Genomic DNA, 12085 nt, shown 5'->3' with positions numbered 1-12085 from the left:
TCTCCAAAGAATGTTAGAAAGGCCATCTGTTTTGTGTGTTCAGCATGAGTTAACCCAGGGTTTTCTTTCACAGGGAGCCTTTTGGGGACTGATCCTAGGATTTCTGATTGGGATTTCACGTATGATTACTGAGTTTGCTTATGGAACCGGGAGCTGCATGGAGCCTAGCAACTGTCCCACGATTATCTGTGGGGTTCACTACTTGTACTTTGCCATTATCCTCTTCGCCATTTCTGTCATCACCATCGTGGTCATCTCCCTCCTCACCAAACCCATTCCGGATGTGCATGTGAGTATCCATTTAGGGGATCTGTCCTTGTTTCATGTTCACACTGCAATGTTCTTTAATTTTAAAAAAAATTTTCATTATTATGGGTACATAATAGTTGTATATAATTATGGGGTACATGTAATGTTTTGATACAGGTATACAATATAAAATGATCAAATCAGGGTAATTAGGGTGTCCATTGCCTCATGCATTTATCATTTCTTTGTGTTAGGAACATTCCAATTCCACTCTTAGTTATTTTAAAATACAGATTTTGGTGGCTCATGCCTGTAATCCCAGCACTTTGGGAGGCCAAGGTGGGAGGATCGCCTGAGTCCAGGAGTTTGGGACCACCCTGACAACATAGTGAGACTCTGTCTTTAAATTATATGTATATAATAAATTAAGTATAGCTACCCTATTGTGCTACCAACTACTAGATCTTAATTCATTCTAATTGTATTTTTGCACCCATTAACCATCTCCATTCTGTCCTCCATTCCCTGCTACCCTTCCTGGCCTCTGGTAACCATCAATCTACTCTCTATCTCCATGAGTTTGGTTTTTAAAACTTTTAGCTCCTATATATGGTGAGAACATGAGAAATTTGTCTTTCTATGTCTGGCTTATTTTACTTAACATGATGGCCTCCAGTTCCATCCATGTTGTTGCAAATACAGGATCTCATTCTTTTTATGGTGGAATAATACTCTACTGTATATTTGTACAATATTTTCTTTATCCATTCGTTTGTCAATGGACACGTAGATTGATTCCATATCTTGGCTATTGTGAATAGTGCTGCAGTAAATATAGGAGTACAGGTATCTCTTTGATATACTGGTTTACTTTCTTTTGGATATATATCCAGTAGTAGAACTGCTGGATCATATGGTGGCTCTATTTTTAGTTTTTTGAGGAACTTCCATAGTGTTCTTCATTGTGTCTGTGCTAATTTACATTCTCACCAACAGTGTTTGAGGGTTCCTCTTTCTCCCCATCCTCACCAGCATTAATTATTGCCTTTTTGATAAAAGCCATTTTAAATGGGGTGAGATGATATCTCATTATAGTTTGATTTGCATTTCTCTGATCATTAGTGATGTTGACATGCCACAACATTCTTGGTCAGCCTCAGCAAAATTATACATCTTACACTCACATTCACATGACTTGCCATTGGTTTCATGTGGAAGGATACATGCCAGGAAACATGGTGTGCCAGCAGGCTGATATCAAGCCCATGTCTTTAGTCAGAGTCCTCACAGTTGTCCACCCTTTATTCCAGGGCTTATTCTCTGAAACCTGCTCCCCAAGTGACAGCTCAGGTGCGCAAGATCACATGGGTGGTACAGGGCTACCTGGCTTAGAAGCCTATGTTCCAAATAGAAACTGGTATTTCTTTTGACAGTCCCATGGTCAAAGCTTTCAAAGGTCCCAGCAAAGCACATAGCTGGTTACAAAAATCAGTCTACTCAGGGAAACCCAAAATATAGTTTGCCTCTTGATTTTTTTTCCAAATTAGTCCACCAAAAATTGACCATAGGATGTAAAACATTTCTAACAATATCAAAGTCTAATTGATTCAAGACTTCAAAAGTTGCAATTACTCTTCTTTAACTCTAGATGCCCCCATTGGTTTAGAATTCATTCATAGCTCTCCCAATTTAGATAAAGATGACCAATTATGAGCCATTTTTATTAGTATGGTAACCCAACACAGATTTCCAGGTTTCCAAGGGAACAGAGCCAGAAAGTTAACCCAAAGTCATATTTATTCCTAGAGAAACAGAAGGATTTTGTTAATCCTTTACTTTACTCATGCATGCACATACAAGGAACTATGGAATCCCTAAGAGACCTTCAACTTCATTGCCAAATTTTTAAGAGCTGTGACAAACCTAGTGTCAAACAAAGACTGCTTTTATAGCAGCAGAACTGAATCACATCTATTGGCTGGACCTGTCACAGGCTTTCTTTGTGTTGTATCAACTGCTTCCTCATGTCTCAAGTCTTTGAAAGTATCACAACCCAAACACATTTCTAGTTCATGCCCTAGACCAAGTTCATGCTCTAGATCAAGTTTTTGGTTCATGCTCTTGACTATGTCAATAGAAACTGTGCCTTCAGCTCTACCATATTCTATTATGGCTCATGATTCTAGATTCTTATCCACATAATGTGACATAGTGCAAAAATCTGAACTTGCACTTCTAACCTGGACAAATGGCTATCTTGTTGCTTCCTACTGCCAGTGCTAAAAGGAACAAATTATTTATCACACACACACGTAAAAGAGTTCATTCAACGAACATTTCCATATGAGGCAGTCTTTTGGCTCTGAATATGCATGTATCATAGAGGGTAGTATATACATGTATATTACTTTCATCTAAGTTACCAATGTTTTTAGAGATAATGTTGTGTGTGAGAATCGTTGTGTATGTTCTTCTTGGTACTGAGATGCCACATTCCCTTCCCTTCCTTGATGCATATCTCTTTGCTCCCCCCACAACTTCTTGTCCCAAGATGCTATTTGGATCTTTCTGTTGACCTGTTCTGCCTTCTCTGCAGCTCTACCGTCTGTGTTGGAGCCTGCGCAACAGCAAAGAGGAGCGTATTGACCTGGATGCGGAAGAGGAGAACATCCAAGAAGGCCCTAAGGAGACCATTGAAATAGGTGATTTATGACCCAGAGCAGATGCTAAACCATAAAAGTTACTCCTACAACAAGACAACTTTACTGAAGCTCTTCCCTAAATAATTTTATCAGAGCTCAGATGTCTCCCCTCCAGGGCAGTGAGGAGCAGGGTGGGGATGAGATGGATAAGTGGGTTTGGGGAAGTTAACTGTGAGTTTAAGGGGAGGAAAGGGTATAGAATCATTCAAGCTCCCTCACCTCTCATATTTAAAAAATTTTTGTGAGTACATAGTAGGTGTATATATTTATGAGGTACATGAGATGTTCTGATGCAGGCATGCAATCATGCCTGCAAGCAAGCACATCATGGAGAATGGGGTATCCACCCCCTCAAGCATTTATCCTTTGAGTTGCAAACAATCCAGTTGTACTCTTAATTTTTTTTTTTTTTGAGACCGAGTTTCAGTCTTGTTGCCTAGGCTGGAGTGCAATGGCGCAATCTTGGCTCACTGCAATGTCCACCTTCTGGGTTCAAGCGATTCTCCTGCCTCAGCCTCCTGAGTAGCTGGGAATACAGGCATGCACCACCAAGCCCCGGCTAATTTTGTATGTTTTTAGTAGAGATGGGGTTTCTCCATGTTGGTCAGCCTGGTCTCAAACTCCTGACCTTAGGTGATCTGCCTGCCTTGGCCTCTCGCAGTACTGGGATTACAGGCATAAGCCACCACACCCAGCCTTGCACTCTTAATTTTAAAATGTACAATTAAGTTTTCATTGACTATAGTCACCCTGTTGTGCTATCAAATAGTAGGTTAGTCATTCTTTCTATTTTTTTATTGTACTCATTAACCATCCCTACCCCATCCCCAGACCCCCACTACCCTTCCCAGCCTCTGGTAACCATCTTTCTACTTTCTATGTCCATGAGTTCAATTGTTTTGATTTTTAGATCTCACAAATAAGTGAGAACATGAGATGTTTGTCTTACTGTGACTGGCTTATTTCACTTAACATAATGATCTCCAGTTCCATCTATGTTGTTGCAAATGACAGGGTCTCATTCTTTCTTTATGGCTGAATAGTACTCCATTATGTATATGTACCCATTTTCTTTATCCATTTATCTGTTGATGGACACTTAGGTTGCTTCCAAATCTTAGCCATTGTAAACAGTGCAGCAACAAACATGGGAGTGCAGATATCTCTTCAATATACTAATTTCCTTTCTTTTGGGCATATACCCAGCAGTAGGATTGCTGAATCATATGGTAGCTGTCTTTTTAGTTTTTTGAGAAACCTCCAAACTGTTCTCCATACTGGTCATACTAACCTTCATTCCCACCAACAGTGTACATCCTCACCAGCATTTGTTATTGCCTGTCTTTTGGATATAAGCCATTTTAACTGTGATGAGATGATATATCATTGTAGGTGTGATTTGCATTTCTATGACTGATGATGTTGAGCACCTTTTTATGTGCCTATTTGCCATTTATATATCATATTTTGAGAAATATCTATTCAAATCTTTTGACCATTTTTGATTGGATTTTCACCCCTCATATTTGACAGCGCTCAGTGAGTAAGTGTGGCTGACGAATTTGCCATCCTGCCTTGGTTTGAGGAATGGCCAGGGATAAGAGAAGAGTTGGAGCTCTTCTGACATAGCCTGTGAACTGAGGGCAGATGGAACCAAAGCTATGGTCAGTTCTAGTGACATCAAGATGAGGGGATAGAAGCCCTTGGGATCTTATGTCATACTGGCTTACAATATCAAATGTAGAAAATCAAATTTCTCTGGAAGACCAATGAAATAATGCTTAGTCAGTGCCCAGAGACTTATCCTGTAAGTTAGTACTTTCTTCTACTTCAGTATTGCAACTGTTCCTCTCTACGTGGGAAATGTGCACACGTGGAGGATGGTTGTGGAGGTGTGTGGTGTGCAGAGCTATGGGGGCTGAAGGTCATATGTGCTTTACCTGGTGCTGGGCTGGAGGCCTCATATCACTCCATCTGAAGGAGAGCACAGGTGTAGCTCAGAACAAATTCTCAATCTGGCCATCAGGAACATCACAGAATCCTAACTGGGGAAAGAGCCCTAGAGATCATTTGGTCTTATCACCTCATTTTATAGACATGTAAATTGAGGCTTAGGGAGGGAGACGCTGTGCCTAAGGTCTCAGCTTTGTTACAATCTGCTCTTGATCTTCGAGGACCTTTCAATTCTAAAACTTGTGACTGCAAATACTGGAGGGAGCCTGGAGCCACAGCAGCTGGCCATGGTGCTGAAAGCAGCCCCTTCTTGCTTCCCTGGGGTGGGCAGGCAGGCAGGAACATGCCCTCTACTTCTCCTACCTCCAAAAATGTCTCCACACTGTGTGAGAATATCATAGATTTTAAAGGGACATGGATTAGGAGTATTTTGAGTGTCAAAAGGTCTTATTGTGGAAGAAGAGATTATTTTTATGCCAGAAGGCAGACTTAACACTGGTGGGTGAAAAGAATTCATCCAATTTTAACTCAGAGTAAGGAGGTAAGATAGTGCAGAGATAGACTGTGAGATTTGGAATCAGGAAGAACTGAGATTTAATCATCAATTCTCTTCCTAATACTCTGGGAAAGTGATTCCATTGTTCTAAAGCTCAGATTCGTCACATAAAAGTATTCTAAATGAAAACCCATGCCTCTTATGCTCTGCTGTAAGAATTGGCTATATTTACCACCATCATGATTGCTTTGAAGGAAGAGTTTTCTAATTGAGTTGGTCTGGACAGGGATGAGCAGTATGTGTACATCTGTCAAGGATTCTGTAGAGGGAACTTCCTTACTGGCTAGAGATTTGACTTGGTGACCTCTGAGGTTCATGGCAGCACTCAAATTCTGTTGTGTCTTCATGAACTTAGGGTGAAATCAGACTGAACATCCTACCCTATTAAAGCACAATAAACTAAGCTATCTTGAGGGATTTTACAGACCATGAATGTCACATTCACCATTCTCTGAGAAACAGCAACACAAGGAAGCTTTGCAGATGCATCATTGTCCCAGTATCATCATCCTCACCACCACCACCACCATCGATAATGATATGATCATAACATGTTTTAATTATAAACACTTTAGTGATTCATTTCAGCAATGCATCATCCTCTTAAGGCAGATACTGCAAGTACAATTCTTCCAATTTTCCTTCCTTTCCAGAACAGGAAAATGTGACCCAGAGAATTTCCTAAGGCCATTCAAATTTTTTTTTTTTTTGAGACAGAGTCTCACTCTGTCACCCAGGCTGAAGTACAGTGGCACAATATCAGCTCACTGCAAGCTCCGCCTCCCAGGTTCATGCCATTCTCCTGCCTCAGCCTCCCGAGTAGCTGGGACTACAGGCGCCCGCCACCATGCCATGCTAATTTTTTTGTATTTTTAGTAGAGACGGAGTTTCACCATGTTAGCCAGGATAGTCTCGATCTCCTGATCTCGTGATCTGCCCACCTTGGCCTCCCAAAGTGTTGGGATTACAGGCATGAGCTACTGCGCCCGGCTGCCCATTCAACTTTTTATTGACCCAGAAAACCATGTATTTCTCACTTGAGGTCGTCAGTGATCCTAGCTTATTACTCCTTCCCCACTCTGCTATTTTGGTGGAGTGAGTCAAAGGGGAGAGGTGTGAGTGTGTGAGACAAAAGACAGAATGGAAAGAGACCTACACTTTTTGACATCTACTGTGTCAAGGGACATGGATTAGGAGTATTTTGAGTGTCAAAAGGTCTCACTGTGGTAGAGGCTCTACCCCAATAAGAGCTAGAAGCTGTCATTAAATCATTAAATTCTTCATTAGTACAATAAAGAAGGTATTATTTATCCCATTCTTCTGATACCTGAAGATAAGGGAGGTGAATTAACAAGACCATAAAGCCAGGTTTTGGTCCCAATTCTGACTCATGTGTGAACTTGGTCACTAAGATTCTTTCCAGTTCTAAAATTCTGTGATGTTTTAAAGCTAAAATTCTGTGTCGCTGGCCATGGTGACCTACATCTGTAATCCCAACATTTTGGGAGGCTGAGGTGGGAGGATTGCTTGAGTCCAGGAATTCAAGACCAGCCTGGGCAACATACTGAGATACTCTACAAAAAAAAATTTAACTGGACATGGTGGCACGCACCTGTAGTCCCAGCTTAGCTACTAAGGAGACCGAGGTGGGGAGGGATCATTTGAGCCCAGGAGTTCACGGCTGCAGTGAGCTATGATTACCCCACTGAGCTCCAGCCTGGGCAACACAGCAAGACTCTGTCTCTTAAAAAATAAAGATAAAATTCAGTGACTTGTAAAAATGGGAAAGTGCTTTGCAGGGTCTGTGACTGTGGTGCTGAAAACACAGTGGGCTTGATCTCTTATCTAGTGAGTGGCAGAGTGGGCGTTTGAAACCAGGTTTGTCTACCTCCAGGGCCACACCTGGGCTCAGAGGAGGGAATCAGCTCCCTTGGTAGGTATTCAATTTGAGCATCAGGGCCAGGTGTGGACAGTTTGATTAAGCAGTGTTGATATGTGACATTAGATCCTAAGCCCGGGAAGTACTGCTCATTGCTGCACCGCATCAGGAGATGTTCAGACCAATTCTTATCACCTGGCTGGGTCTGTTGTGAAGCCTTAGAACAGACAGATGTAACCAAAGCACTCCTGAATCATGCCAGCCAGACTGCTTTCTGGTGATGTAGTGAACAGATATGAGATTTTGTGTTTCAGAGTTGAGTTTTCCTTCCTATGGCACAATTCCCCAGCCTATTATTAATGTGCCTTTATTATAAACTATTATTTGATCTGACTGTTCCAAATCAAAATGAATTTGCATTGGGCCTGATAGAGATAAAACTTAGGCTAGCTGATCCTAAGGATGTAGATAGTAAGATCGTTTTGTGATTAAGTTTGTTGGAACATTTTCTACCGTTTTCATTCCTTAAAACAAGAAAATATGGGGGAAATTTGGGGAAACTTCTCATTTTGGGGTAATTTCTGCAGAATAGCAGATGCTTCATGGTATGGCATCTCCCCTGAAAACTTTTCTAGTCCATCCTGCTTCTGTGTCCAATAATTCTTCTATGCCTTTGCCCAGACACACAAGTTCCTGAGAAGAAAAAAGGAATCTTTAGGAGAGCCTATGACCTATTTTGTGGGCTGGAGCAGCAGGGTGCACCCAAGATGACTGAGGAAGAGGAGAAAGCCATGAAGATGAAGATGACGGACACCTCTGAGAAGCCTTTGTGGAGGACAGTGGCGAACGTCAATGGCATCATCCTGGTGACCGTGGCTGTCTTTTGCCATGCATATTTTGCCTGAGTCTTAACCTTTTGCTGTAGATTCACCATGGCTGGACTCTTGCTCACCTCCCTTTAGTCTCATCCTGTGGTGTTGAAGGGAAACCAGCCAGTTGTAAATTTTGCCCAGGCGGATAAATGTGTACATGTGTAATTATAGGCTAGCTGGAAGAAAACCATTAGTTTGCTGTTAACTTATGCATTTGAAGCCAGTGTGATGCAGCCATCTGTACCTACTGGAGCTGCAGAAGTGAAGTCCACTCAGTCACATCCAGAAAAAGTCAGACTAAGAATCAGAAGCCATGTGATTGATGTCTGATGTGAGTCTGTCTCAGGTAGATTCCGGGTGTCAGTGTGGTTTGTAATCCTTGAATATTATTTTAAGAACTTTAGTCTCCCTGGTTCCTGCCACTTTTCCTGTCCATCCTCCTCCCCATGTTTTTTTTTAAAAGAAAACTATTTTCCCCCCATCATATCCCCCTCGAGTTTTGCCTGGACTTTCCCTCTCAAGTGTGTCAATCGGGTAAACTGAGGAATGCATGGAAGCTGAGGATGGAGCTTGATGGGCTCGCTGTCCTGGGTGTTTGCTCTCTGAAGTGGAGGCCTGAGGAAGGTAGTACTTCCACAAAAGGGAAGGACCTGGGCCCCAGCCTCAAGCTTGTGGGGGAGGCAGATAGCTTGAGTCCAGGGGATTTTCTGGGCTTCTTAAAATGTCGATTGTGAGTTCCCTGGGTTTGGGATTCCACTCATTTTGGCATTCACAGTGCCTGGAATGTCTTAGATTTTCAGCAATGCTTGTTGAATAAATAAATGACATAGGCATTTATTTATAAATCCTTGCTTTCTTTTTACATGAGCCTGGCCCTTAGTTAACCTTTTCTTGTGGCTACACAAAGTATGCGCATTGGTTACTAATGACTTGGGATGCATTTGTCAAACTGAGTATATCAGTTTTCTAGGGATGCTATAACAAAGTAGCACAGACCAGATGGCTCAAGCAGCAGACATTTATTTTCTCAGGGTTCTAGAGGCTAGAAGTTGGAGGCCAAGATGTCATCAGGGTTGGTTTCTTCTGAGGCCTCTCTCCTTGGTTGCAGATGGTCATATCTCACTCTGTCTTCTGTGGCCTTCCTTTTGTCTGTGTCCTAAATCTACTCTTCTTATAAGGACATCAGTCATATTGGAATAGGACCCACCCTAATGTCTTCATTTTAATCACCTCTTTAAAGCCCCTACCTCCAAATACAGTCACACTGTGAGAAACTGAGGGTTAGGAATTCAGCAAGTGAGTCTTGAGGAGATACTAAACAAACCCACAACACAGATAAAGTATGCATTTTGGGGATTTCCAAGCCAGAGACTCCCGTGAAAAAGGTAAACTGAAGCAGGTATTATGCAGCAAAAGGAAACAGAATTACAAACTGAACGTATGTGGGTGAGGCAAGGCAGGGTGGGGCAAGGCCTTTGGATAGGCTGATCGATCATAGGGTTTTTCAACAATAAATCAATGGGAATGCGTTTGTTGCTCCCAGGACCCTGGCACCTTAACTCCGGGACTATAGCATGTCAGCAAATACAAGCAAAGCCCAACACTCTGATTTGCATTTTTGCCAATCTAAACTATCTGGTGTTTAGTTTGATTTTTTGAGTGCAGGTTCATTCAAGGACCAGGTTCCCTTGTGCTCAGGGTGAAGGAGAACCAGAAAACATTGTTATCCATTCCCAGAAGTTTTGGAAGAGCCTTGGTAAAAAAGCAGAAGCTGCTTTGACCGTGAAAATATTTGATTCCTATCAGTTTTTGGTCAGGAGAAGATATCCACCTAGACTAACCCAAGGAGAAGGCTCAGAGTACAGATATACCCCGAGCAATGTGATCAATGTCCTTGAACCTTCATTTTTCATCTGAAAACAGAGATATAAATGCCTGGCTCACAGATTTAAATGTCATACATCGAAAGCATTTATCAATATAACATTTATTTAAATAAGTAGGTGCTCAATAGGTGTTGGTCTTCTAACTTGTCTACATCCCATCCCCATTCCAGCGTCTTCAGAATTGAAGGAGAGATGTTGTATCACTGTTAGAAGGCTGCTTTGGGAAATTCTGCAGCAGGGAGGAGGGATTGTCAACCCCTACACCATGACCACCAAGTTCCTCACCTTGGCTGAGTCAATAAATCTCTCTGAACCTCAGGTTCCTCCAAGCATAACGCAGGCTTCACAGAGCTGTTGTAAAGATTAGGTGAGGTTAATCGATATTGCTTAAAAGACCTGGTCCATAGAAGATGCCCAATAAACATTACTGCTTTCCCCCTCACCCTACTGCCTGAAAAATTACACCTGTGAGACTGACTTTGAGGACCAGTGTGGGCAGGGAGTCGTGCATATAAACTATTTAATGAGTACCAAACACAAAAGTCAAGCTGGTAAAATATCAGGCCTTGCCCCAGAAAGACAAATACCACATGATCTCACTGATACGTAGAATCTTAAAAAGTCAAACTCAGAAGCAGAGAGTAGAATGATGGTTATCAAGGGCTGGGGGAGGGAGGGACTGGGGAGATGTTGGTCAAATGATACAAAGGTTTAGTTAGGTGGAATAAGTTCAGAAAATCAATTGTACAATATATCAATTATAGTTAATAGCAATATAACATATACTTGAAAATTGCTGACAGTAGTGTGAGTGTTCTACCACAAAAAAAATATATGCGGTAATAGATGTTAATTAATTTAGTCATTTCACAATATGTACATATATAAAAATACATTGTATGCCATAAGTATATATAATTATTATTTGTGAATTTGAAAAATAAAAATAATTTCCAAAAAAAGTGACAGGCATTGGACATGTACAGGAGGGGCCAGAATTAAGCAGATGGGCCCTAAAAGTCAATGGGGTCAGATTTTTCTTTCCCTGGGTGCTGTAATGTGCCTCAGCCATACCTACACACCTTTGGTTTCAGAAAAGACTTTCGGTCCTAACACAGCTCTACAAATCTCAAAGGAGGAACTGGGGAAAATGTTTTTCCATTCTTCCAGTGTTGGTGAGGAAATGAAGCCCTTTTAGAAGTTAACTCTAAATAGTGGTTTTCAAAATGTGATCTTCAGACCAGCAGCCGCAAAATCATCTGGGAACTTGTTAGAAACGCACATTCTCAGGCCCTATTCCAGACCTACAAAATCAGAAATGTCAGGGGAGAGGGTGCATCCTAAAAATCTGTGTTTCAACAAGCCCTCCAGGGGTTCTGATGCAAGCTATAGCTGGAGAATCACTACTCTAAGCAGCCCTTGGTCTGGTTCTGAACTGCATGTGTGTGGGCTGCCAGCACTCTTGTGTGAAGAAGGTCCCTCTATCAGATGGGTTTTTGCTACCAGTTTTCCAAGCATGGGATACCTGGTATTAAATTGCCTGTTCTTTCACTGAGTGGCTCTCAGGACTTCAAAAGCTGGCTGGGTTAAGGATGCAACATGGAGCTCTGGGGCTGAATGGTACTTATCTGAGTTCCTTGGAGCCAGTCACACAACACTGGCCCCACTGACCTCATCCACACCTCCCTAATCCCATTCCCACCAAACTACCAAGACAATGCCACCTCACTGAAACAACTTCATCCATCAAATTACAATTTGGAGGTTAGGTGAGATTTTCTTTGGACAGGATAGGAAGGATGTTAAGAAACCCCTTTCTTCCATGCAAGCTCACTTATGCTTTTCTCTCAAGGTTCACTTTTGTGAAGGAGGACAAGAAAACACAAGCTGCAGCACCTGTTTTAGGAGATGGTGACTTCAGCACTAGGAAAGAGTGCGTTCCAGTGAGTTCCAAAGTAGGAATGTCACTGAGGGAACAGCAATGCCAG

General features: G+C 41.9%; 1 protein-coding gene across 3 annotated transcripts in view; it reads left to right on the top strand.

Moving 5' to 3' along the window:
• The window catches only part of SLC5A1 (solute carrier family 5 member 1), a 70884-nt gene extending 59825 nt beyond the window's left edge, over positions 1 to 11059 (top strand). The window contains exons 13-15 of one of the 3 annotated variants that reach the window (XM_055251557.2): positions 74 to 289; positions 2846 to 2951; positions 8021 to 11059. In XM_055251557.2, coding sequence (XP_055107532.1) covers positions 74 to 289; positions 2846 to 2951; positions 8021 to 8244 — 546 coding nt within the window. In that variant the 3' untranslated portion in view covers positions 8245 to 11059. The remainder of the gene's footprint in view (positions 1 to 73; positions 290 to 2845; positions 2952 to 8020) is intronic. The other 2 variants (XM_063623577.1, XM_055251558.2) reach the window with 2 other exon arrangements.
• Positions 11060 to 12085: the final 1026 nt, after the last annotated feature.

Source organism: Symphalangus syndactylus, chromosome 18 (assembly GCF_028878055.3).
Source record: "Symphalangus syndactylus isolate Jambi chromosome 18, NHGRI_mSymSyn1-v2.1_pri, whole genome shotgun sequence".
In the NCBI taxonomy this organism is placed as follows: domain Eukaryota; kingdom Metazoa; phylum Chordata; class Mammalia; order Primates; family Hylobatidae; genus Symphalangus; species Symphalangus syndactylus.
This window is presented reverse-complemented; position numbering and strand designations above follow the sequence as displayed.